The sequence below is a fragment of the Hyperoodon ampullatus genome, assembly GCF_949752795.1.
Source record: "Hyperoodon ampullatus genome assembly, chromosome: 19".
Classification (NCBI taxonomy): domain Eukaryota; kingdom Metazoa; phylum Chordata; class Mammalia; order Artiodactyla; family Ziphiidae; genus Hyperoodon; species Hyperoodon ampullatus.
The window spans coordinates 24364003-24390080 of record NC_136932.1 but is presented as its reverse complement, the minus strand read 5'-3'; the positions used below and the strand labels follow the sequence as shown (position 1 = coordinate 24390080).

The window sequence follows — 26078 nt, the reverse complement described above, 5'->3', positions numbered from 1 at the left end:
GAGCAGCTGGGCTTGATCTGAGCCAAGCTTGTTCCAACAGAAGGTTACAGGCAGGGCTTGGAACAGCTTTCTCTGTTGGTCTACGTGTCACAACATGAACTGGCAGGGCGGGAATACCTTCCTGCCTCCTAGAGATCCTTGGTTCTCCAATTATGTTGCACACACTACTGGAAAAAGAAAAAAAGATGTTAACTGATAGGCTTCTCTCTTCCTGCTTTTGTAAAATTCAAATTAGCATCTGAAGTCCAGGTAGAAATGGGTGTTTGGGGGTCAATGCTATACCCCTGTCCTGGGCAGAGGTCTGTCCTTTCATGGTTGGAGAACAGAGCTTCCCAAACACTAGCTGAGGCTACAGAGAGATCTTGCATCCCGGGTGGACTTTTACCATCTATTTTGCCTGAAGGCATGGCCTAGTGATTCTGACCCTATCAATCCACAGATACTGGAGTTGAACCGACCCTACTTTGTATATTGTAGCTTATCCACCCCTGTGGGCTTGGCCAGGACAACAGGAGATAATCCTACTGTAGGTATTGTTTACTGCAGCCAATTTACCGAGTCATGAGGCTCCTCAGCCATTAACCCAACACGGCCAGTAAACTGATTAGCACTGATTTTTAAATTTAAACGTGTTCATGAGCCTCTCAGAGTGCTGACCTCCTTCTCACCTCAGTGCCTGACACATAGAAGTTTCTGAGCCCCAGAAGCCCCAGTCAAGGAGCATTAAGGCTGCACTGCCATAAACAGAGACCGACCCAAATGCCTTTTTCCACTTGAAACTAGAATACTAAGAGAGAAGAAGTTGGCTTCCGGGGTCCTTGCGATGCAGTCTCTCTGCCAAGCCAGCTGTCACTTGTCGCTTGTCTCCTGGCAGCCCTTCAGGTGTCCTGGCCTGAATCCTCTATTAAGATAGAAAAAAAGTCCCTCGGCTGGTCATATCCTCTGCAATCTGGCAGGAAACCTAAAATTTGCCGGCTCTTGTCCTCGGTCTGTTTGCTTATCTGCTTCCTTCTAGGGAAGAGCCTGCATCACAGTGTCCGGTGAAGGGGGATTTTCACCATGACCTCACCCTCCGGCAGCTACCGTCCAGATTTCAGCGCGGCAGCTCGGGTGGAAACCCACATCAACGAAACATCAACAATCGCTCCTGGCACATCTCAGAGGAACGGCAAGGTCTGAGAATGACAAAGAGAGCTGCGGGTGGGGCTGGGGGAGGATGGATGACGTCTGGTCACCATTCTGGGCTTGGGAAAGCAGGATGTCAAGGAACCCACTTTAAGAAAATGCACCAAAAACTTCCCAAGCTCGCGCTCGCTGTTTGTGTAACTTCGAACCAAAGACTTCGAAATTAGGTGACAGCCGGCGGCGGGGAGGAACCAGGAGTAAGAACGGCGGGAGCGGGGGAGCCCAAAGGGCAGCGCCCGCGACCTGGTCTCCGGCCTCCCGGGCCATCGGAAGTAGCCCTTCTGCACCTAAGTGGGTGCAGCCAATTCAAGGGCAACCGAAAGTCCTGCTCCCCAGGCGCCTGCCGCCCGGCCCCGATGGAGGTCACGTGACCACAAGACCCCGCCCAGCCGACGCCTCCCCGCGCGCGCCCGGCGGCGGTCGCGGGCTCGCGAGAGAACGTGAGTCTCCGGCCCGGGGCGCGAGTCGGGGGAGCGGCCGCGGCGTGCGCGCGCGCCCCCGGGAGGCCGCGGGCGCGCGCACGCCCCGGGGCCACCGCCCCTCCCGGGCCCGCCCTCCTTCCCTCCCTCCCCGGCTAGCCTGGCCCGCCCTGCCCGGCCCGCCCTGCGAGTCAGTCCGCTGGCTCCCTCCCTCCCCCAGCGCGCTCGGGCCGCCGCAGCGCTCCGCGCCCTCGAGCCGCCGAGCCGGAGCCGCCCGCCGCCCGCGGAGGAGGCGGAGGAGCCGGAGGGGCCCGCCGAGGCGGCGGCGGCGGCAAGATGGCGGACTTCCTGCCGTCGCGGTCCGTGCTGTCCGTGTGCTTCCCGGGCTGCGTGCTGACGAGCGGCGAGGCCGAGCAGCAGCGCAAGTCCAAGGAGATCGACAAATGCCTGTCGCGGGAGAAGACCTACGTGAAGCGGCTCGTGAAGATCCTGCTGCTCGGCGCGGGCGAGAGCGGCAAGTCCACCTTCCTCAAGCAGATGCGCATCATCCACGGGCAGGACTTCGACCAGCGCGCGCGCGAGGAGTTCCGCCCCACCATCTACAGCAACGTGATCAAAGGTGCCGGGGATCCCGGGCCCGGGGGGCCGGGGGCCGGGGGCCGGTGGCTCGTTGGGCCCGGCCTCGGGCCGCGGCGCGGGGCCGGGCACCGCCCTCGTTCGCTCTGTCCCTGGCGAAGGACCGGGCCCGGCGGGCGGGAAGGGGGCGCGGCCCGGGGGAGAGGATGCCCGGGGGCGACCCGTTTCCTCCCTTGCCGCCCGGGCTGGGGGCGCGGCGGGTCCCCCACCCCCAGCCCCGCCGCTGGCCTCGCCCCCTGCGAGAGGGAAGTGAGGCGAGCCGGGTGCCCCGGAGCGTGGGGTGACCTCTCCTGTCCTCCCTCCGGACGAGCCAAACCCAGACTGTCCATCCTCACCCCACGCCCGGGCGCTGCCCGCCCAGCCGCGCCGCCCCGGGTGGTGGGTGACCCGAGTCACATGGGGTCGGGGCTGCTCCCAACTCCTGAGCCGGGGAGTTCTGGAACCGCCGCATTCAGGAAACTTGTGCCCCAGACCCTGGTCAAGGGCGAAGGGTGACAGCTCTTGGGCCCTTTGGGGCAAGGATATGAAACTTGAGGGTGTCCTATTTACTGTGCTGCTATCAGGAAAGAGTACACCATACAGTCAGCCTAAAAAAGTTAGCGGTGGTTTTTCGCCCCAGTGTCACGGTTGGGCAGGATGTTTGCCTGTAATCACCATGCAGCACGTTCCACTCTCCTTTTGCTTAATAATTGGGGGCGGGAGGGAGGGGGTACCACACTTGTTTCTACTACTTAAATGAAATCGTGTGTTGATGCAAAGAATCTTCGGCCTAAATGTGATGCGGAGCCTGTACAGGTTGAGTCAATGAATTAGTGTTGGCTTAGACCATAGGCTCTGCTGCTGTTTGTGGGTATTTTTAAAATTGAGGGTAAGCTTTGTTCTCAGGTGAAAAACACACAAGAATTTTAGTTCTGGGCTTTCAAAGAATTACAGAAGAAGGGATTTTATTTTTGTCATTGGAGCGATAATTAGCACTCATTTTTCTTACTAGCAACTATTTTGTACTTTATAAAAGGCATTTTGGCAGAGTTGAGATACAGAGCCTCGTACTTCAGGTGCATGAGGGTTCTCTGTTGCATCTGGGTAGCAGTTATATAGGAGCTGGGTATAGATTTCAAGCCTTTCCAAGCATCGTTTTTTTTAAGGGTTTTTTTTGTTCAGGAAGTACCTAAGTCAGTCTTTGGTGTCACTTTTTACTCCTGGGATTGAGTAGAGGAAAACTGCTTGGGGGGTGGGGTGGGGCGGGTAAGGATGGGGGAAGGGCACTAGGCCAGGAGCTCACAGACCACAGCCAGCCCTAGTACCTCTGAAGTTAAACTGTAAAAAGTGGTTGTATTTATCCTCTCTTCAATTAGAACCAAACTAATTAGAACCAAACTAATTAAGGTCTCTTTCAAGGCCGAAGACGGGCTAGCCAATCCTTAACCGAAGGTACCTTTGTATCCCCATGCAGCTGAACGATGCAGCTGAACGGAAGGGATTCTGTCAGTGAATAGAGCCAGCATGTTAACTGATAGTCAGCCAGGTAAACACCTGGTTCTTCATGTGCACGGGCTCCTACGTGTGACCTACTTCGAGCATTGATGATGAGATGCAGTCACTAGCCATCTGCATTTTTTGAGTTGGCGTGATCAGAAAATTGACAGCAAAACGGTTTTTCAGTTATCCAGACAGATGACCTAATAGTCCTGTGATTAAGAGGGACTAAAGGTAACAGTCTAGTGTTAGAAATAATGGGTTTGATTTAATCTCTGTGGGTTGAAATCTCAGCTTCTACATCATTTTTTTTTTTTTTTTTTTTTTTTTTTTTTTTTTTTTTTGCGGTACGCGGGCCTCTCACTGTTGTGGCCTCTCCCGTTGCGGAGCACAGGCTCCGGACGCGCAGGCTCAGCGGCCATGGCGCACGGGCTCAGCCGCTCTGCGGCATGTGGGATCTTCCCAGACCGGGGCACGAACCCGCGTCCCTTGCATCGGCAGGCGGACTCTCAACCACTGCGCCACCAGGGAAGCCCTCTACATCATTTTTGCACTTGGTCTTCCTCCTTCTAGGGAGGTCTGACTCCATTCTCTGCCTTACACTGATTTGAAGCTTGAGATGGGAGAAGTTTCTGAGCTTTGAATGTGTTCCTGGAAGACTCAGGGTTAAGCAGGGTGCTCAGGGACCAAGCAGATCACAGGGTGATAAGTTTGGTTCTTGTTGTCTCATAAATAAAAGTCTCTTTGAGAGACTCATAAAATCTTGCTTGCAGATCTTTCTTCAGAGCCTGGACATCAGGCTATGCAGCATAATTTCTTTTTCCTTTGCTAGTTTTGGTTCTCTTGTGACTGCCTTCTACCCAGGAGTTATTTTATAAATTAGAACATGTTAAAATCCTTTAGGAGGAGCACTTGTGTTAATTGTATTTGCTTTTCAAGGCTCTAATTTTATGACTGAACAACTGTTAGTTTTTTTTTACACTCTGAGAAGTTACTCCTGTTTGTCTTGATGTTGGTCTCCAGTTTTGGAGGCACCAGGCCTGGAGTACTTAAGAAGTTTAAGGAAATAATACTAGAATCAAATCTCTGAGAATATCTAACGACTCCCATCACACTTTTTTTTTTTTTTTTTTTAAACAAAGGTATGAGGGTGCTGGTAGATGCTCGAGAGAAGCTTCACATCCCTTGGGGGGATAACTCAAACCACCTCAATGGAGACAAGCTGATGGCATTTGATACGCGGACCCCCTTGACGGCCCAGGGAATCGTGGAAACTCGAGTTTTTTTACAGTATCTTCCTGCTATAAGAGCATTATGGGCAGACAGTGGTATACAGAATGCCTATGACCGGCGTCGAGAATTTCAATTGGTAAGAGATTTGGTTTTTTTTTTAATGTTGTGATTTTATTTTAACGGCATTTATTAACATCTGATTCTAACACACCTTTTTCACTGACTTCCACAATATAATGTATCTATCCAGAATTTTAGCCTCAGAAACTTGGATTGCTCTCTATAGATGAGCTTTTTAAACTGAGCAAGATAAAAGTAAGGTAAACCCCATAGGTTTGGTGAAGTTGTTATAATTAGTTGGTCATTTTTCCTTTTTTTTTTTTTTTTTTTTTTTTTTTTTTTTTTTTTGCGGTACGCGGGCCTTTCACTGTTGTGGCCTCTCCCGTTGCGGAGCACAGGCTCCGGACGCGCAGGCTCAGCGGCCATGGCTCACGGGCCCAGCTGCTTCGCGGCATGTGGGATCTTCCCGGACCGGGGCATGAACCTGTGTCCCCTGCATCGGCAGGCGGACTCTCAACCACTGCGCCACCAGGAAAGCCCCATTTTTCCTTTTTGAAAGTAAGATCATAATGATTTTCTCAGGCACTTTCAAATTATTAATTTTTTTCTCCTTTTGGAAGTAATCTCCTCTCAATTCCAGCAACAATATTGATCTTTCTAAAAACTGACCTTTTACTCTTGGATTAAGAGTTCAGTAACCTGATTGTTCAAATGTGCTCTTTATCTTTAGTCTTTAGAGGTATTTATTTCATGATTCAGATTAATGTAATCTATAAAGAGGTTAAAGTCCTTAATAATGTTAAACAGTCATGCTTTTTGTATATTTGCATGCTGTGTTTTTTTTAAGGCTTCTAAGCACGTTTTACAAAATGTTCCTTCTTAAAAAACAAAAATAATCTGTTTTTTTTTATACCTCTGTTTCACGTGGGAAACACCTAGAATTTATTTTACATTTATTATATCTACTTTATCTTAAACGAGACTCCCATAAGACTTTGTAGCTATTACACAACATTGAAGAGAGAGTGGAAAAGGATCTGATCTAGGTTAAAGATACAAAAATAATGATTGAAATAGATTTTTTTAATCAAGTGTTTTGTAATTTAATTGTGAATGCTTTGATTGTATTTGGGGTTTTATTTGCCAAAGACCGGAAAGATCCCAGGAATGATAGCCATCTCGACTGTATGCAATTTGGAGGGAGTTCAGATCTGAAGTGTTTTACTGTAATGGGATCAAAATAAAGTGACAGTTAAAAGTAAAACTGCTTAGAAAGTTGTTTGATGATGTCACTGGCATTAAAGCAATTCACATTTCTGGGTGTGGCTGCAAAATGATGTGCAGCCAGCAGTCCTTGCTGTTACAGTTTGTACTCAGCAGCAGTCTTGGCAATTAAAAGTTGTAGAAAAGTGTTCACGTTGGCTCTTGATAAAACCGAGACCTGAATCTTTCCTTTCTCTGAATTATGGCCCTGGTGTGTAACATACAGCCTAGCACTTGATTATGTATTGTCTGGTATAGTTCTCTTCTTTAGTGTGTGTATCTTGTTTGTTAATTTATCCATTAATGAGAGGCAAGGGCAATCTCACATAATCGTTAAAATTGAGTAGCTGGCAGCATTATATGTTGAAGATTATGAATTAACTTGACAAGTGACCTCCATCCAATTCTCAGACTTGAGCTTAATTTTTGTCTTCCACACACCCCTTCTCATCTCCCTTTACCCTCCCTCCTGTTTTTAAGTGCTGCTTATTCTCTTCTAAATTCATTTTCTCAACAAACCACACTTTTCACTATGAATTTTCTCAGGATGTTTGTTATTCGTCCTTCCAGGTCAGGGAAAAAGCATCCATCTGTAATAGCACACACTACATATTGATTCAGTGAATAAACAAACGGCTGTACTGTAAAGTTCTCTGTGGGAAAGTTCCATAAGTCCATTTAATTGAGGTTGGACCTTACTGACACTTATTGAACTTGAACGTTCACATCTTATAGTCTCATGGCCATCGTTGTTGAGAAGGCATTCCTGAGGATTTATTCGCCATTAAGAACGAATGGGTAAAACCACTCAGACTGAGGGCCTGCAGGTTCTTGACTGGAGCCAGCTGATGCTTTCAGAGCAGAGAAGGCCTCACAGACAAGGAGAGACGAGTTCCAGAAATACTTCTTTTCTGATGAAAAGTAGAGACCCAGGGAAAGAGGAGCAGGGAGAGATCTCGTTTTAACTCCTGGAGGACAGGGATTTTTTTTTCGCGTGTGTCTCCTCGGCATTGCTCATGGTATACCTGGCACAGGTAGTAGGTGCTCAGTGGCTGGATCAGTGGCTCTCAGACTTCAGGATGCTCCGTGGTGCTTGGCGTGCTGTTGACCCTGGGAAGGCACTTTGCCTACTTTAACTTTTCCTCGGAGTCCTCTTTGCTTCCTTCTCCCACCCACACACATAAAGCCCCGAGTCCTGTCTTTTCTGCCCCCAAAAGTCTCTTGCATCAGTCCCTCCTTTCCACCTTTCCATGTCCTGATACCTCCTGCTTGGACTCCCAGGTGGTCTTGTCCAGACACGGCCAGGTCTGCTCAGAAAGCTCTGCTTGTTCTCCACAGCTTCTGGAACAGAGTGCAACCTCTCGGTGTGAGTCCGGACTCTAACTGGCTTGCCTAGGATTCCACTGTCATTAGACCACATCACATACCCTATGACCTCTCAAATCCCACGTGCCCTGGGCTTCTGCATCCGTGGCCGTCTTCACAGAGTCCCTCTGCCCGGGTTCTTCAGGCCCGTATCTGGTTACTAGGTCTCCCCCTTCACTTAGAACAGCGCCAACCAGATTTTAATGTGACTGCATGTGGTCCATGGGCCCCTTGCAGCAAATTCAGCTGGAATCATTGCTTAACCGGAACAGAACAGTTTCCTCAACTCCCTTCCTTGCCTGGGGAGCCTGGGAGGAGCCCCGTGGTCTGTATCTGTGGCAGGCCGCAGGCCGTGGGGTGGGTTTGCTCCGGGGCCGCCGTGCTGCCGGGCCCGACCTCTCTTGCGGGGAGCCTTCCCTGGTCCTCCCGCTGGACAGGGATGCCTTTCCTTAGCCTGCCTGCCTGCCTGTGTGCCGACCCCCATCTAGTGCCTCACCTGGTGTTCCAGCTCTTTGGTTTGTGTTTGCTTCTCCCTCTAAAGCAGAATCTCCTTGGGTGTGCCTTTTTTTGGTCTTTTTCTCTCTCATTAGCATAGGGCCTGACACATTTTATTTCCTCATTTTTTTTAGACGATCTGAATTATAATATTCTTCTAGAAAAAAAGAAACGGTCCTCATTTTTTTCCTGGGAAACGTGAGTGTTTCTGTATGCTAGTTTGTTAATTTTCCAGGAGATGGGAAGTTCTTGTATTACAGAATCAATTTTTCTTTTTTGTTATGTTTAACAATATAGTATATTCTTGAATCTTGGATAGAAAAAGTAGTCATCGGGGAAATGAGAGGAGTTAGCAGATAAAATAAGAAAAATTAGCCTTTTTGGTTTCAACTAACCCTTGATTGTTAAATTTATTAATGCAAATTTAAATGCAAAAAATGGGGGCAGTTTTTAAGCCTCCCTATGGCTTTTTTGCTTAAGATGAATGACCGCCCTTTAATCAATTTTTGGAACGAGGGTAGGGTAGTGATATCACAGCTTTGGTTTTTAGTTTTTAGCAGGCCGTTCGTTTGTTAGTAATAACTTTGGGTGCAAACATGAATGTTTTCTTTCCCTAGTTCCCAAAGGCAAACATTTCCTTTTCTGGTTAGTCTCATTGTGGGTAAGCTAAATAGCTTACTGTGGAAAAAGAAAAGTCTAAAGATTCAAGTTGTTGTTACAGCTTATGGTGCCTTTCTCGTTCGTATAAGCTAGCACACTGAGGACAGTATATCCTAAGAAGTGGTCTCTTCTAGGTCTCAATTCAATGTTTGTAATGCTCTGCCTTGGCTGTACATTCACCATACCCTGCCACTGTACTGAGGAGATACCCTCTCTTTAGAAAAACTCACGTGACTGTAACTAGGGAATTTGCTAACTTAGAGGACTAAAGAGATGGCTGGGAAGCGATGCAACTGGGGACATGTAGTAGGAGTCACTGCCAGTTAGATTGTTCTGGACTGTGTAACAGAGTTACTTATTCAGGAATGTAAGCAGAATGCATAGACCTGGTTACACAGGACAAGAAAGTGTGCGACCCTGGGAGGAGCACTGCTGCGTTCTGTACATACTGTAACGTTGTCAGCACTAATACAACTTCCTGTGATGACCAGGCTTTTCTTTGCAATTCCTGCGACTGAAACCATTTTCTTCGTTATCGTGGTACCTTGGGTTAGACTTAATTTTTCTTACTCAAGTAGTACAGTTTGTGCTTGAGGATAGTTACACTTCTCCAAGCTGATGAGCTAGTTTTTTCATTAAGACAGCCCTTCCCTCAGTCTGTGTAACAAAGTAACTATTTAGCCGCATTGCAGTGGCCTGTAAAAAGGAGCTGATCGCTCAGTAAAATAGGAACTTCCCTTTGGGCTGAGAGATTTGTTTCTTTGTTTGCACTGCAGTATGGATTTGAAATACTACAGAGTTAGAGGCATTTGTTTGTTCTTTAACACTAGAAAGGATTTGCTTTAAAGGGTGAATTACTACTTTCAGTTGTAAACTATTTTCAGTTTTCTGTTGGAGAAGGGTTTTGTCCATTTTCTTTATGAATAAAATCAAAGAAAGACTTTGACTTCAAGTTGCTAAAAAACCTCCTGATTCTAGGCTTAGGGTGAAATATTTCAGCCTATATAACAAGGATTATATGTTACATTAGGAATTGTAGAGATTTTTAAATTTAGGTCTATAGAATTTGTTTTTGGTAAACTTGATCCAGTGTCAAAATGGTTATATGTTATCCAAGCCTTGGAAACCCAGAGCTGTACTACTGTTTACATTGAAAACAAAGAGGTTGTTCTGGCATGTGCTTATAGTTTTAATATAACTTTGTGAGATTTTGTGTGTGTGTGCATGTGTGTAACACATATACATGCACACCTAAGTAGATCTCTTGATTTGTTATATCAAGTTGATGTGTTCATGTTTACATGATTTTATTTTTGGTAGAAACTTGACTAGCTGTGGGATATCCGAACTCTGGGTGCTGAAGAGGGATTGTAAAATACTGTGCTGCCTTTTTTTTTTTTTTTTTTTTTATTTATTTATGGCTGCATCAGGTCTTCTTCGTTGCTGTGCACGGGCCTTCTCTAGTTGTGGTGAGCGGGGGCTGCTCTTCATTGCTGTGCACAGGCTTCTGACTGCGGTGGCTTCTCTTGTTGCGGAGCACAGGCTCAGTAGTTGTGGCGCACAGGCTTAGTTGCTCTGTGGCATGTGGGATCTTCCCAGATCAGGGCTCGAACCTGTGTTCCCTGCATTGGCAGGCAGATTCTTAACCACTGCACCATCAGGGAAGTCCTTGTGCTGCTTTTTATATTACCTTTTATTGCTCTCTTTACTAGAGCATGGACCTAACTCAGGAGAGAGACTTGTGAGCTTGCTTTTAGGAAAAGCATAATGGCCCAAGGACTTCGTGCGTTGCATAGTCCCTGTTCATCTTCCACAGATAAGCAGCAGCCCAACCAATTTGCCGAATCTTGTCATATTAGCCCCAAACAGGTGCCAGCTTCTTTCTCCAGAAAATTACTTCAAGTGCTGATAATTAATTACATCACTTTTTAATACCTTATGTTTTACAAAAATTGCTTTGTACTTTTTGGAGTACATTAATTATTTCTACCACATACACTGTCATTTAATCCTTAAGTAAAAGAAAACAAATGGAATGTGGACTGTTGTCCTCATTTCACAGATTAAAAAATTCAGAGGCAGGGAGGTTCCTTCAGCTCACAGAGGTAGTAAACGACAGGATAGACCCTGGAGCCTCCGCCTGCTGACTGCCTGTCCACAGGGTCGCATTTCGCAAGCCCTCCAGGGCTCTTTCCTCTTCTGAGCAACACCCTGCACTGGTAGTTAACACTCCCCTAGTGAAGTTCTAGCATGTCCTTTTAAATATATGTAAGGTTTTCTTACAAATACATAGCACTGCACCGGTACGCACACAGTTGTTTTTAATATTCTGAACTTTCCATAGTTTCCTTGTGCCATTCCTTTTTTCCTTTATGAACTTAGATTATAGTTACAATGGTAATGGTAATAATCTTAAATGTAATGGCAAATTTACTAAGTTAGAGAGATACAGTTTATCCTAACCACCATGCATTAGAGTGAAGGCTGTTTGAATGTTCACCTCCTTGAAAACTAACTACTAGTGACCCTCAATTGATGTCTCATCAGTGAACATGGTTTTTAATGTACCCTGAAACATAGAAGTTTAATGGCAACCAGTTATCTGAAAAGCAGCCATATATTTTTTGTAGGAAAGTGACGTTTTGAAATGGGCACGTATCTGGTATACAGTTGCCCAGATTTGTTCTTGGTTTGGAGGAGATATCAGAGCACTCTTATTGTTATTTTTATGAATTCCTTTGCAGTGTTTCTCATGTAGTTGTCACATATTTCATTCTGCTTATGAGCATTCCAGATTGTAGTTTGTTGCAAGTTTTTGTTCCAGTTAGAAAGTACCTATTTCTGGAAATTAACAGTGATTTTTATATCCTTTTTTGAAAGTATTTTGTTTTTTTTCTAGCTGTATGATACAATTCACTTCAGTCTTTGTTGTGAACATTTTTTTTTTTTACGAGATGCCTTTTTTTAAGAGATTTTGTTACATCCACATTAGCAGAGCATTATTAGAATGAGCTGATAGGGATCAAGGAAATAGTTTTGTTTTGAAAACTGGACTTTAGTGGCCTTGGCTACATTTACCAGTCTCTTTCAGCGATGGTAGTTGTTTATCTTAATCTTTAAAATTTAATCTCTCTTCTTTTGGCAAAATGAATAAAAAAGATTTTTTAAATCACTGCAGTGGGTGAACTTTTTCATACATAACTAGTCTACAACAGAAGCAGAATACTTTAGTAGAATTACCCTTCTCTGATTTATTTTGGTTTTTGGTCTAAGTCATAAGACTTGTATACTTGGTTTTGCTACATGGAACTTTACTTTGTATCTTCCAAACAAATTAGAAAATAACCATGTTCAAATCTATTCATTTATTTTCCATATTGTAAAACATTATTACAAATGGTTTTAACCTGGGGACCTTAAAATGTGACGTGGTTTTCTGCTGTGCTGTGCGATAAAGTGGAACTAGGTGGCCAGAAAGAACTCCTGTCGGTTCTGCCTCTCAGTGTGTGAGACTGAGCGAGTCCTCCAGGCTCTCTTTCTCTTTCTGCAACTGTGAAATGGGGATGATTCAACTGCCATTGTTAGTCGTTGTAGGGATTACATGAGGTAATCCATGTAAAGCCTTTGACACAATGCCGGACACACATTAATCATTTTATTATCGTTAGCCATTAACAGGCCTAGTATATATGCCATATCCATGAGCCGTAAGTAGTTTCCTAAGAGATAGAGTGCTGTAAACTTCGATTTGATTAACTCTGTGAACTTGATTTCCCATATAAAAATCCTGAATTGTAAACAGTGCAGAATATGACTTACAGTCTCATTAGACCATTTGGCATATCTAATGAAGGCAACACTAAAGAGAGGTTTGAGGTTTTCATTGCTACGTCAGTTCTTGTTTCCTTTCCAACGTCACCGTGCTTTGTTTCCAGATCGAAAATTCGTGATGTGGCTCTTCATTTCTTCATAGTACCTTTTTAACATTTTGTGAAAATGGGGATGATATGTTCTCAACTTTTAACATTAGACACATTAACCCCAAGTATCCCACCCAGCGTGACGCCCATTTGAAAGTCTTCTCTCTACTTATTTTATATTGACTGTTTTTCTCATACATAAATTACCATACTGACCCAGATTAGCTAATTTTACCTTTACCTTTCACTATATTGACTGTATAGTTTCCATTTCCTTGACAAATATACAAACTTTTTAAAAATGTTGCTTAATCTGTCTTCCTGACAGCTTTAGCAATGTCAGTTCAGAAAGCCCTTTGCTTACGTATTTATTTTCAACAAAAAACATTTTATAAATGACAGGTCTATATCTTTATGGTTAATCCTTGTATATATTTGTAAATGATTTTTAAAACACAAGTCTAAGGAATCAAATGTAATAATGACGATTAAAATGCTTTGAAAATAAGGCAGTGTATAGATGTATGGTGAAACTCAACCAGTACTGATCTTTCCCATTTGCACTGTGAGATTTCTAGCCAGAAGTATTTAATTTGGAGAACGTGCTCCTGAGACGCTTCAGATGTGTGGTCTGAATTAGCCAAAGTTGTCTTCCTGCCAGCGGCATCGTGAGGTCACCGCAGCGTGGGCGCAGGTGCTCTGTGACTCTCGCCAAATGTGCCGCTTTCTGTCTTTCCCTCTCCCTGCTCGGCTGTTTCTGGCGCCCCTCCCCCTGCACACATGTATCCTCTTTCCCTTTTTGCCGTTTCCTGTGCCTGTGGCCTGGCAGAGGTGTTGTGAGGACTCACGTTGGGGAGGGTATTTGGGCTGCTTCTCCAACCTAAAAAATTCCTTATATTCATAAAATACTGAATCATTTTTTTTTAAGATTTCATGTTACCTTTTGTGAGATTTTAGAACTACTGACCATTTTGTTAAAAAAAAAAACCAACTGAAAACATTAGTCTAAAAGAATAATGGAGCAAAATAAACAAATTTCAATTTTGCTCCCCTAAAGAAAACGAAATTTTAATTTTGCCATTTAAAAACAATGCTAGCCAGCAAACAAAATTCTTGTATTATCACCGCCGTCCCCCAAAATAACCCAGTGTCTTTGGGTTCTTCCAACCAGTGCAGCCTGTTAATAGGACATTTCTCTTCTCCCTTCCAGAAAGGTTAAACAAGAAGTGCTGGGATAAAGAGTACTGTCATGGGGGTGAGAGGCTTTCGCTTTCCTTTTCAATATCCTGGTTACCATTTTGTGATCCCTGGGTAATCTTTTAAAAATTATTTTCCTGTTAGATAGAATGAACTTCCTCAATAGAAACTGTATAGAGACTCTGTCCTCTTATATCATGTGGCTTGCATTTAGGCTTCACGCTGTGTAGTGTGGTGGTTTCCATTTATTGATATTAAGTAAAAGAAAAACTCACAGAAGCCGCTGGCAGTGAGCAGTGGCACTAGCTTCTCCAGGTCGCTAGCGAGTTGCTCACAAGGGGTTTCCTGGCCAGCTTGGCTCCGCGAGGCCTCACAGATGACAGGATGCACACACCTGTACTTCAGACAGGTAAACTTGTCTGCTATTCAAATGTCCAATGGTCTCTTAAAATTCATTTTTAGTGATTTTTTAAAACCTAAATAATTAAATGCTTCATATTCACAAAGCTGCAAATAACATATATTCTAGTTGAAATATTTTTAAAAGAGTGATGTGATTTAGCCTACTGAGTTAAAATATTGCAGTACAAATGATTTCCCATTTTTAACTGGTACAGACTTGCCACATTTGCAGTAAAACTGCCTTTATTAGCTACAGCTTCAAAAATGATGGGGGGGCTTCCCTGGTGGTGCAGTGGTTGAGAGTCCGCCTGCCGATGCAGGGGACACGGGTTCGTGCCCCAGTCCAGGAAGATCCCATATGCCGCGGAGCGGCTGGGCCCGTGAGCCATGGCTGCTGAGCCTGCACGTCCGGGGCCTGTGCTCCGCAACGGGAGAGGCCACAACAGTGAGAGGCCCGTGTACCGCAAAAAAAAAAAAAAAAATGATGGGGACGTTGATTCGTCATATAGATTATATACATTTCAACTCTAGGCTAGGGTAAGGAGAATTATACTTAACTTTTTTCTTGACTTTTTAAACTGTTATGATCAAATGCTGCAATCAATTTTAAGACGGCATTACAATCTAGTAAGAAGCCAAGCTTCCCATCTCTTGTATTTTGCACATTTGGCCTTAATGTAAGATAGCTTTCTTTTGAAAAAGGTGCTTTATTAAAAAAAAAAAATTCATTCTGTAGAACTTTATTCTTTTGAAAGGAATATATATACATATCCATTTGATATTTTTATATGTAACTGTATTTTATACTATGTGCAGGTATTAAGGTTTAGGGCATTACTTCAGCAGTATCTGTTTTCCATCGTGATAATATGAATTCTTTTCTTCTCAAATGTGAAAACTGAAGAGCAAGTGCAAAAGAACAAGAAGGCCTTGGGTAGCACATTGCAGGAGACGTATTCCTCTTTAACAAGAGTTAAAACTTAGTGAAATCATGGTACCTGGCAGCTTTCAGCAGCTGTTCAGGGACATGTTACCGGCCACCTGTTAATGAGTCAGGTGCTTTTCTGCAGGCTGGGTACTTGCTAGTGAACCACATGAGAGTAATCTTTGTTCCCGTTGATCTTGGATGCAAACAAGTAGATAAACCCACCTGTGATAAATGCTCTGGAGGAGAAGAAGAGGAAGCAACGAGAGAGCAAGAGGGCAGTCAGAAGAGGTGACATTGAAGTTGAGACCCCAGGGATGGGAAAGGGTCGGCCAGGCCAGGAGAGGGGAGAGTTGGACAGGCGGAAGGAGCGCCACGTGTACAGGGCCTGCAGCGGGCCAGGGCTCGCCTGAGCGCGGGAATCCGAGGGAAGGGAGGAGAGCCTTTGGGCTGTCCTGGGGGCCGAGCAGCCCCAGGGCTGGGAGGCTTCTGCAGAAGGAGCCCTCCTAGTCACTGGTCGCCATGGAGATGCATCAGGGACACTTGGTAGGGGAGTCACGGGGCTGCCGATGGTTTGACTGAGGGGAGGGAGAAAAGCATGAGTAAAGAGTGACTTGGATTTCTGGTTTGACAACCAGGTGGGCAGTGATGCTTCTTGCTGAAATGAAAAGACCGTGTGAGAAGGAAATTTGAGGGGAAAGAGTAAGGCTTTAGTTTGGGTTTATTAGGTTTTGAGCTCTCTGAGACATACAGGAGGAATCAAGTAGACAGTTGGATATATATGTCTGGAATCTAGAACAGAGCTTTGTGCTAGAGGGAGAAATTTCAGAGCTGTTTGTATTCAGATGATATTTAAAGTCTTTAGAATGCGTACAGTTACTCAGGGAAAGGGTGTAAAATAAATTAGGGCTCAGGAAAGAGTCTTAAGGAACCTTCAAACTGTTTGGGACCGTTCAGAGGAGGAGATGCTAGCGGAGATGGCCAGAAAGGTAGAAGACGTTCAGGAACATGTAATGCCGTGGGGGCCAGGAAAGGTTTTTTCTTTTCTTTTCTTTTTTTTTTTTAAAAATAAATTTATTTATTTATTTATGGCTGTGTTGAGTCTTCGTTTCTGTGCGAGGGCTTTCTCTAGTTGCGGCAAGTGGGGGCCACTCTTCATTGCGGCGCGTGGGCCTCTCACTGTCGCGGCCTCTCTTGTTGCGGAGCACAGGCTCCAGACGCGCAGGCTCAGTAGTTGTGGCTCACGGGCCCAGTTGCTCCACGGCATGTGGGATCTTCCCAGACCAGGACTCGAACCCGTGTCCCCTGCATTGGCAGGCGGACTCTCAACCACTGCGCCACCAGGGAAGCCCAGGAGAGGGTTTTAAAGAAGAATAAATGCTCAGGAGCGCCACGTGCCACTGAGAGGTCTCGTGAGGTGAAGACAGGTGTGTCCATTGATTCTGGACAACAGGAAGGTTACTGCTGACTGTGGCAGGTGATGTGAGGGAGAGGAGGTGAGGAAGTGGAGAAGGTGCTCTTGAAATCAAGCTGACTGTTCTCATTTCCCTTTTGCAGTACTTTCAACCCACCTGACGTACTAGGTTGGGTTTTTTCAAGCCTTTTTAAAGTTTAAGAGTATATTGTATTTATATTAACCAATTTCTTTGAATCTCACTCTCAGAAGAAGAGTTAATATCAGTTAATGATAGTGTTAATTAATCTTTTGGGCCAGGCAAACACAAATAATGTTTCCTTGAGACCATTGCTTATGCAGTGAGGGCAGTAACTCAGCAGCGATGCCACGTGGCGCTCGTTTGCTCCTTCCCTCCTTCAGCAAGCGTGTGTTGAGTATCTGCCCACACCGTGTTCTGGGATGAGTAGGCCCTGGGACTCAGGAGCTGCCTGGCTGGCCTGCCTTCACGGAGGCTCTCGATCCAGTGAGGAGCAGATAAGTCACCCAGCGGTGGCTGCAAATGATACAATAAATGGTGTAGAGTGCTGCATTTGTAGCCTCTCTTCCAAGAGTGTGCAGAATCAGCAAGTGTTTACTGACTGAGAAGAGGCCTAGGAGGGCAGGTAGGCCAGTTCACTTCGTTTTGTACATAAAACCCGGGTCCATCGAGGTTAAGGTCGTAGCTAGTTTGGGTGTGAGAGTCATAATTACTGCTGTGCTTCCCTGTGTCCCTTAATAACACACTTAACCCCGTAGTGACTTAGAAACAGGAATTGATACTCCAGCACACGTTACGAGCTGTTACCCACATTCATCAACATGTAAAACATTCACAGGCTGCATGTCTTTGCTGTCTGACCTGATTGATCGGAGGTGAGGGGTGGCGTGCGGAGCTTCTCTGCTGCCAAGAGTTTGGGGTGATGGCTTGAACATGAAATCCATCAATGTCTGGGTTTTCCTGTCACCTGCTGTGTGATCTTAGGCATAGAATTACTTTGTTAATGAACGTGGATTATTGCGTAACGTTTGAGTTGTGGGGATTTCAAGATGCGTTGCAGCACATCAGCCCAGAGCAGAGCTTTCCATCTGGTGTCCGTTCACAGGGACTTCTGGGTGTTAAAAAGTGCTTGTATGAGCCCCTCTATTTAGATAGCAGGGGAATTGAAACTATATTTGGGAAGTTATGTCTTATGTTGGAAAACTGCACATGCTTTTTTTTTTTAACAATTGAGGTCATTTCTTTTAGAATTCGAGACATTTCTTTATATGCTGTTGGGATTGTGTATGATTGACCCTTTTCAAAAAAGTATTTTAACTTTGAGGAATTTTTCAGGGTTCAAAACTCTAAGCTTTGGGCTTCCCTGGTGGCGCAGTGGTTGGGAGTCCGCCTGCCGATGCAGGGGACACGGGTTCGTGCCCCGATCCCGGAGGATCCCACATGCCGCGGAGCGGCTGGGCCCGCGAGCCATGGCCGCGGAGCCTGTGTGTCCGGAGCCTGTGCTCTGCAACGGGAGAGGCCACAGCAGTGAGAGGCCTGCGTACAGCAAAAAAAAAAAAAAAAAAAAAAAAAAACTCTAAGCTTTTTAGTGTTATCATTATGTGAAAACTGAAAAACAGGGAAGTTGTTTTTGTTTTTTGACTTGAAATAGGCTCCAGAATCTAAATTAGCTTTTTTTTTTTAATTTAGATTTTAAAACGTGTATGCCCATTGTAGAATATCATCTAGTTAGCCACCATACCTCCACCCCAAGACATCTGTGTTGACAATTGGGTGTATTTTCTTCCAGTATTTGAATACAATATTGGCTGTTGAGTTAAACTTTTCTGTAGTTTCTGTACAATTTTATATCCCGTTAATTTAATGTTGTGCCATTAGCACTTCTTGGAGGAGGTGATTTTTCTCAGAGGACTGGTAAGGCATTCTTCTAGAAATGGATGTGAGTTTTTGACTTATATGGAAAATTCTTTCATATATATGTATTTATGAATAGTAGGGTGGTAAATAGTAACATGGAATAAATAATTCGGTAAATCATACCACGTTGCTGCCGTAGTAATGCCGTAGTGAGCAGCATCATACACCATGTCAGAGCTAGCCCGCCTCTGCAGTGTTAAGCTCCTTCCTCACACTTAAACTGTGTATTTAATTTTTCAGGGAATAAGATTTTATAAAGAAATGCTGACTGCCACTCTGAAACCTGTATTTTAAAGGAGGGGCTGTAATTCTTACATAGGGTCTTGAAAATAATTGGTACTTTAAGATAAGAAAGTTGAACATCATATAAGTGTAAGACGTAAGCACCTATAAATGCTTATTAGACACATGGCCAAACTCTTTCTTCTGTCTCTTCAGGATGAAGCATTTTATATAGAGTACAATCCCTCTTTTGTTTTTTTTTTGTTTTTTTTTTTTTGCGGTAAGCGGGCCTCTCACTGTTGTGGCCCCTCCCGTTGTGGAGCACAGGCTCCGGATGCGCAGGCTCAGTGGCCATGGCTCACGGGCCCAGCCGCTCCGCGGCATGTGGGATCTTCCCGGACCGGGGCACGAACCCGTGTCCCCTGCATAGGCAGGCAGACTCTCAACCACTGCGCCACCGGGGAAGCCCCAGGATGAAGCATTTTAATAAAATAAAGGCCTTCTTTTTTGTGACATCTGTAGTAGAATTATTAAACTGCACTTACCTTTTGTGTTATATGTCAAGTGGAGTTTGGTGGGACTGCAAGAGTCCTCTTAGAAAACTAAGGTCATTAGCTTTAAATCATTTTGGTGATAAGTCTAATTAGAAAACTTGATACAAAAAAAGAATTTATTAATTTGTGAGCAGTGGCAAGAAAACGGCAATTTACAAAATAAAGTGTTAACTTCTTTCCAAAAATTTCTTATTACTAATATTGTGCACTAGTTTGTTTTTATAGCTCATATGCAAGAAAAATCTGAAACTAACTGTTCAGAGGTATTCTTTCTGAAATTCTGTTTAGGCTATTATAAACTATCTTAGTTTGGAGAGGTATTTAATTTGAAAAATCTTTTCAAATGTTTGGATGGTTTTTAGCGTAACTAATTTTGGCTCTTTCGGGAGCTTTGAGTGATGTACGTAGAAAACGCCAGCAAGAAATTTGAAAGTGCATTCAGTTGGAGTCTACTTCATTTTGACCTATCTACAGAGCAAAAGAAAATAGCCTGTATTTCTTTGAATATAAGTAAATACTGTCTTTCTCCTTGTGAACCAAAGAACAGGCATGAGTGGTAGTACTTTCTGCTTCGGTGATAAAGATGACAGTATCCCCCTATTAAACATGTGCTGTGTGTCACTTCAGTACCTTACAGTGTTTTTGTCCAGAGAAAAATGAATAGAGAAAGTCATTAAAAAAAAAAAAAAAAAGGTAGGTCATCTCAAAGATAAGAAATAGTAAAATGGGTCCTTTGTGAAGACCAGGCAAAACAAGAATGTTGGAAGGGCAGGTGAATGAAAGCAGAAGTGAAGCTGTTCATGGCGCGAGCCTGAGCACCAGGAGCAGAGTTTCCTGCCCACCCTGTGTGTGGAGCTCGCCAGCCTCTCCACTGTATTTTATTTTGAAATAAAAACTAAGGAGGAAAAAAGACCCAGAACCCATCCAGTAAGAAGTATTAGCTTCTGTCTTTATTACTAGCCACATCCTTATTGAAATGAGTCTTGATTCATTAACCAGCTTTGACCTCAAATGTTTCCATTTTGTACCTTACTTATATTTGGCATTTAATTTTTGCTGTAAACCTTATATATAAGTAAATGCTAGATGCAAAGGCTTATATTACACAGAGTCTATTCATAGAATATTTAAAGCCTCCTTATTTAGATGTGGCTTCACCAGGATATCTGCAGGGCTGAAATTACAAGTGTATACAAAATATGAGTTATTGATTAAAAAACAACAACCACCGTACTTCTAGGTCACCTTTAAAGGCAAGTTAATTAGCTTCCTATTGAATAGATGTTCTCCAAATATATGCATAGTGAAGCCTGCCTAATGAATATTCAGAGAACATTTCTACATGGCTTAGTTTTGGGATTATAAGACTGATGAAAATTAAAGGCATGTTATAGGTATACAAAAACCTTACGACGGCAGTCAAGGCAGCACCATATGGCAGTTCAGTTCACAGTTGTAATCAGTTTAAGGAGTAAACAGAGATTTGTAATTTTATGTCTTGATTCTTGGAATATTCTAAACTTGCAAATGGAAGGACTTAATGTGCATGGCAAGGGTGTGAACCACTTTAAACCGTTGGATTTAGCTATTTTAGAACACAAACCTCTGTTTTGTAATTTACTAGTACTTCAGGAAGTGTTTGCTGTTTGTAGAACTTGGCTAGTGGTTGCTTCTCTATATAAAGAGAAACTGGATATTAACTTCGAGTTATGCCATCATTTTCAGAATCACATGTATACTTAGATTTCAAAAGAAAATTTCTCACTGCTTAATTGTCTTGGTAATATAGATTTTCTTTGAATTTTAATGTTTCTTGTGCTCTCAAGAAATATGTTTACTCTTAAAAAACTATTTTAGGTAATGCTAATCTCATAACTAAAAGGGCCTCCACACATAAAAATGGGATGCTTTTTTAAAATTATTTTTGGCTGCGTTGGGTCTTCGTTGCTGCGCGTGGACTTTCTCTAGTTGCGGCGAGCGGGGTCTACTCTTCGTTGCGCTGGGCAGGTTTCTCATTGCAGTGGCTTCTCTTGTTGCGGAGCACGGGCTCTAGGTGTGCAGCCTTCTGTAGTTGTGACTCGCGGGCTCTATAGCGCAGGCTCAGTAGTTGTGGTGCACGGGCTTAGTTGCTCCGCAGCATATGGGATCTTCTCAGACCAGGGCTTGAACCAGTGTCCCCTGCATTGGCAGGTGGCAGGTGGATTCTTAACCACTGTGCCACCAGGGATGCCCGGGATGCTTTTTAATTCACTTATTTTTTTCTAATTGACTTATTTTTTCACAGTGAATTTTCTGCCATTTATAGACATACCTAATCAGCCTGCAATTAAATTCCAGACATTTTACAAGATTAAGCAACAGTAGTTCATTTTAGTAGCAAACTAAAATCCACTGCATTACTTATAGTTTGCATTTGATTGAATTTTGTTACCTCTTTTTTCATTCCAAAGTGTAATTTTCACCTGTTTACCAGGTGAAAAGATAGTGCTCCTTATGTGCTCCTTATTAAACACTTTGCATTGCTTTATTTACCTGTCATGCAAAGTTTCGGTGTCTGTTGCAGAAGCAAATTAATTTTATGAGTTTAATTGAGGTTTTAAGTTCCTTAGGGTCCTATTGCTAAAATATAAGTGGCAGTTCTAATACTTGTTCTCATTTATGCTTTTTATAGCTGCTTAACAGTGTTACAGCTAGAGTACCAGGTTCATTAATTTTTAACCACAAAAATCTCTGGGAGTTAAGCTTTGAAGGCTGTGGACTGTGTTGGACATTTGAAAATGGGCTCCAGGATATGGAGAGAAAGGCTGCTAGAACTGTAGTAACACAGGAAATAAAGTGTGTCTGAATCACCAAATGAGTTTTTAAAAAAGAGAAAGAGGGCTTCCCTGGTGGCGCAAGTGGTTGAGAGTCTGCCTGCCGATGCAGGGGACATGGGTTCGTGCCCCGGTCCGAGAAGATCCCACATGCCGTGGAGCGGCTGGGCCCGTGAGCCATGGCCGCTGAGCCTGCGTGTCCGGAGCCTGTGCTCCACAACGGGAGAGGCCACAACGGTGAGAGGCCCGCGTACCACAAAAAAAAGAAAAAAAAAAAAAAAAAAGAGAGAGAGAGAAAGAAAGCTATTTCTAGACTTAATTCTGCTGTTTATGTCACAATTCAAATATGTCAAATGGAGGCCTGATGCTTTTCATGTGAGACCTAGTTGAACTCAAGTAAATATTGCTTGAAACCTACTTTTGTAATAAGATGAAGCTAAATAAGTTTCTGATCTGGATTCTTAATATTCTTGGCATTTTTACAAAGCTTTTAAAAAAAAAACCCTAGCTGATTTGATGTAATCAGTATCAAAAGGTAAAATTAATATATGAAATCCAGTTTTGAATAAAATCTGCTGTCTGTGCAGATCTGAGCTGATGCTAGAGCCGGCCCCTCAGAACCACATCTCGTGGGCCTTCGGAAAAGTTTGGTTTGGTGGAATTGTGGTGTGCCTGGGGATCTTTGTCTTTAAGGAGCACGTTAGGTGGTTCTGATGCACTGCCAAGATTGAGAACCGCTCGGCTAGCACAGGAGTCAGAAAACTTTCTGTAAAGGGCTGGGTGGTATGATATTTTAGACGTCACATGCCAAGAGACAAAATCAGTGTAACAAGAGAGAATTCAAGTTTGCACAGATTTTTTTATTGACGCAATTCAGAACATAATAAAGTTGTCTACGGTTTTTTGTAGTATAGGTTTACTAATGAGAAGAATTGGATTCTTTTGGAAGGGGGTAACATTTTGCTTAAGTAGGGTTCAGGGTTTTGGTGTTCCCTGTTATCACAGTCAGGTGCAAATGTTCATCCATTAACGATTTTACACGTTCCACCCTTGGAAGTGTCTTTGCACACAGATGGGTACTGCCAAGTGAGCATTTGTGGGGGGGGGGTTGTTTTGTTTTTAATTTTTATTTATTTATTTATGGCTGCGTTGGGTCTTCGTTGCTGCGCGCAGGCTTTCTCTAGTTGCGGCGAGCGGGGGCTACTCTTGTTGCGGTGCGCGGGCTTCTCATTGTGGTGGCTTTTCCTGTTGTGGAGCACGGGCTCTAGGCGTGCAGGCTTCAGTAGTTGTGGCACGTGGGCCCAGTAGTTGTGGCTCGAGGGCTCTAGAGTGCAGGCTCAGTAGTTGTGGCGCACGGGGCTTCGTTGCTCCGTGGCATGTGGGATCTTCCCAGACCAGGGCTCAAACCTGTGTCCCCTACATTGGCAGGTGGATTCTTAGCCACTGCGCCACCAGGGAAACCCAAGCATTTGGTTTTAATTGAGCTTAGACTTTGCTTGGAAGACATTTAGAGAATTCTGTTAGCTTCTTCCCGATGTTTGCCTCTGGGCATGTCATTTACATTGCAGGTTTACCATTTCCAGTCGTTGCACAGTTAAATGGATTTTGAAGTATGGACTTTTTTTTTTTTTTACACTCTGAATTACGGTCTGAAAGATGTTGCTGGAACTATAGTTTGATTTTAGAAATGTATATCTGCTGCACATTTGCATGAGAATGGAGGCCTACTGTTTTAACCTGACAGCAAAGAAAGGGTATAAAGCAGTTGGACATTGCTTATGATTCCAGTAACACTAATTGTCAAAATGATTCTACCACAGTATAAAGTTTGCAAAAAACTGTTTTGCCTTTTAGTTTTGGATTGAATTCATTCCGAAATGTAATCAAGTCTTCCCTAAAGCTGATTTTGAAAAGCCATTCAGTGTCCTGCATTTAGTGGTTGAAGGTGGTTCTTGTTCGGAAAAAATTCGATTTCATCCATTAGTTCAAAAAATCTCAGTAAAAACTTACCTCTGCTAAGACATCGAACTGGTGTAATAGGGCGAGTCAGCATATTTAGCTTCTGTTTCTGACAAAAATTCACGGAACTGGTGATGGTCAAGTCCATGAGAGTGAATTAAATTCGTCGTTAACAATACTGGTTCAGTAACAATATAGATTTAATGTATTTCCTACAAAGTCCCTGCTGGTGAAGAATACATGATGTAACCATGTTCACAGTCTTTGTAAATTTGTCCCTTTTCTGCTCCACACATTTTTACCACCGTCATTTGTAATACACATCCCAATTCAGGTTGTGCTGATTTAGTGTTTTCTCAGCTTCCTTGAAAATATTCTCATCTGTAGTTCTTGCGCACAGCCTATTCATACAGGCTTATTCTTCAGTCACTGCACCCTTGGCATTGACCCCTTGAGTACAAACCGCTGAGCAGTCCGTGGCAGTCCTTGCTTGGCTAACAAATACGAACTCCTTGGAAACTTGTCAGCTATCAGCTGCAGTCTCATTTTCATTTTTTTCCTCTTGTGAAGAAATTCTGTGATGAGCTATTCCATTTAAAATTTTGTAATTTTTCTGACTATTGCTTTTCTGTAGGAGTTGGGATTATTTTGTAGAGCGCTTAGTCTGGTAGTATTGATGTCCGTGTGTACTTTTAGCGCAGCTGTAGGGTCATTGCATAATAAACACAGGGCTTTGCCATATCATTTGATATCAGAATTATCCACATTCCATTGTGCCTTAAAAGCGTGACACATAAAGTCCTCTTCTTTTCTGCCTCTTTTGGTGGACGTGCACTAGTAATAATAAAAAACAAAAAGTCGTGGTATTGCACTACTGATGACACTTGAAACACTTTCACGTTATAACTGCGTCCGTGCAGTTCATGGTGCAGAATGAAGAGCACCACGCGTAGCCTGTCACGATGCTCTCCTGGCGGCGGCCGGGAAGCAGCTGTAGACAGTAAGGACATAAACCGATGAGCACGGCTGTGCTCCAATGCGGTGTTATTTATGGACACTGAAATTTGAATTTCATATCATTTTCAGATGTCATGAAGTCGTCTTTTAATTTTTTTTTTTTTCCAAACTCCTTAGATGGGCCACACAAACACAGACAGTGGGCTGGGTCTGGCCTGCAGGTCATAGTTGGAGGACCCTGGTCTAGAATATATGAAACACAATAAAGGAATGCTCCAGTGGCTCTCGACCAGCCTCTCCCTCTGCCGCAGTATCGCTCCGCTCCTGTGCTGCTCCTGCAGCCCTGTGGCCTGGACCATTTCTAAAGCCCCTGTTACAGATTACCAAACTGCTTTCTAGAATATGTATGCCTTGCTTTTAAAATATCTGAAGTTGATCCTTATCTCTATAGACTTTAGAAACTTAAATAAGACCTTGAAGTTAAAATCTCTTCTAGATTGTACCTATATTGTTTAAGTGGAGTTATCCCCTTCCTGTTGCTATAAAGCTGCCAGTAAATGAGTATATTCTTCTAAAAAAGCAGATAATTTCTTCTTGTGTATTCTTTGGCTATCTAGCTTAAATTCTGCATCTTTTTTTTCCTTTTTTTAATTAATTTATTTATTTTTGGCTGCTTTGGGTCTTTGTTGCTGAGCACGGGCTTTCTCTAGTTGCAGTGAGTGGGGGCTACTCCTTGTTGTGTTGCGCGGGCTTCTCATTGCGGTGGTTTCTCTTGTTGCGGAGCACAGGCTCTAGGTGTGCGGGCTTCAATAGTTGTGGCACGCAGGCTCAGTAGTTGTGGCTCGCGGGCTTTAGAGCGCAGGCTCAGTAGTTGTGGCGCACGGGCTTAGTTGCTCCGCGGCATGTGGGATCTTCCCGGTCCAGGGCTCGAACCCGTGTCCCCTGCACTGTCAGGTGGATTCTTAACCACTGTGCCACCAGGGAAGC

At 43.8% G+C, this 26078-nt stretch overlaps 1 protein-coding gene across 2 annotated transcripts in view; it reads left to right on the top strand.

Annotated features, from left to right (window-relative positions):
- Positions 1-1940: 1940 nt before the first annotated feature.
- GNA13 (G protein subunit alpha 13) overlaps positions 1941-26078 on the top strand; it is a gene marked incomplete at its 5' end in the record, with an annotated part of 37192 nt that continues 13054 nt past the window's right edge. For both annotated transcript variants that reach the window (XM_079724960.1, XM_079724959.1), the window contains 2 exons: positions 1941-2223; positions 4859-5085. In XM_079724960.1, the coding sequence (XP_079581086.1) occupies positions 1941-2223; positions 4859-5085 (510 nt within the window). The remainder of the gene's footprint in view (positions 2224-4858; positions 5086-26078) is intronic.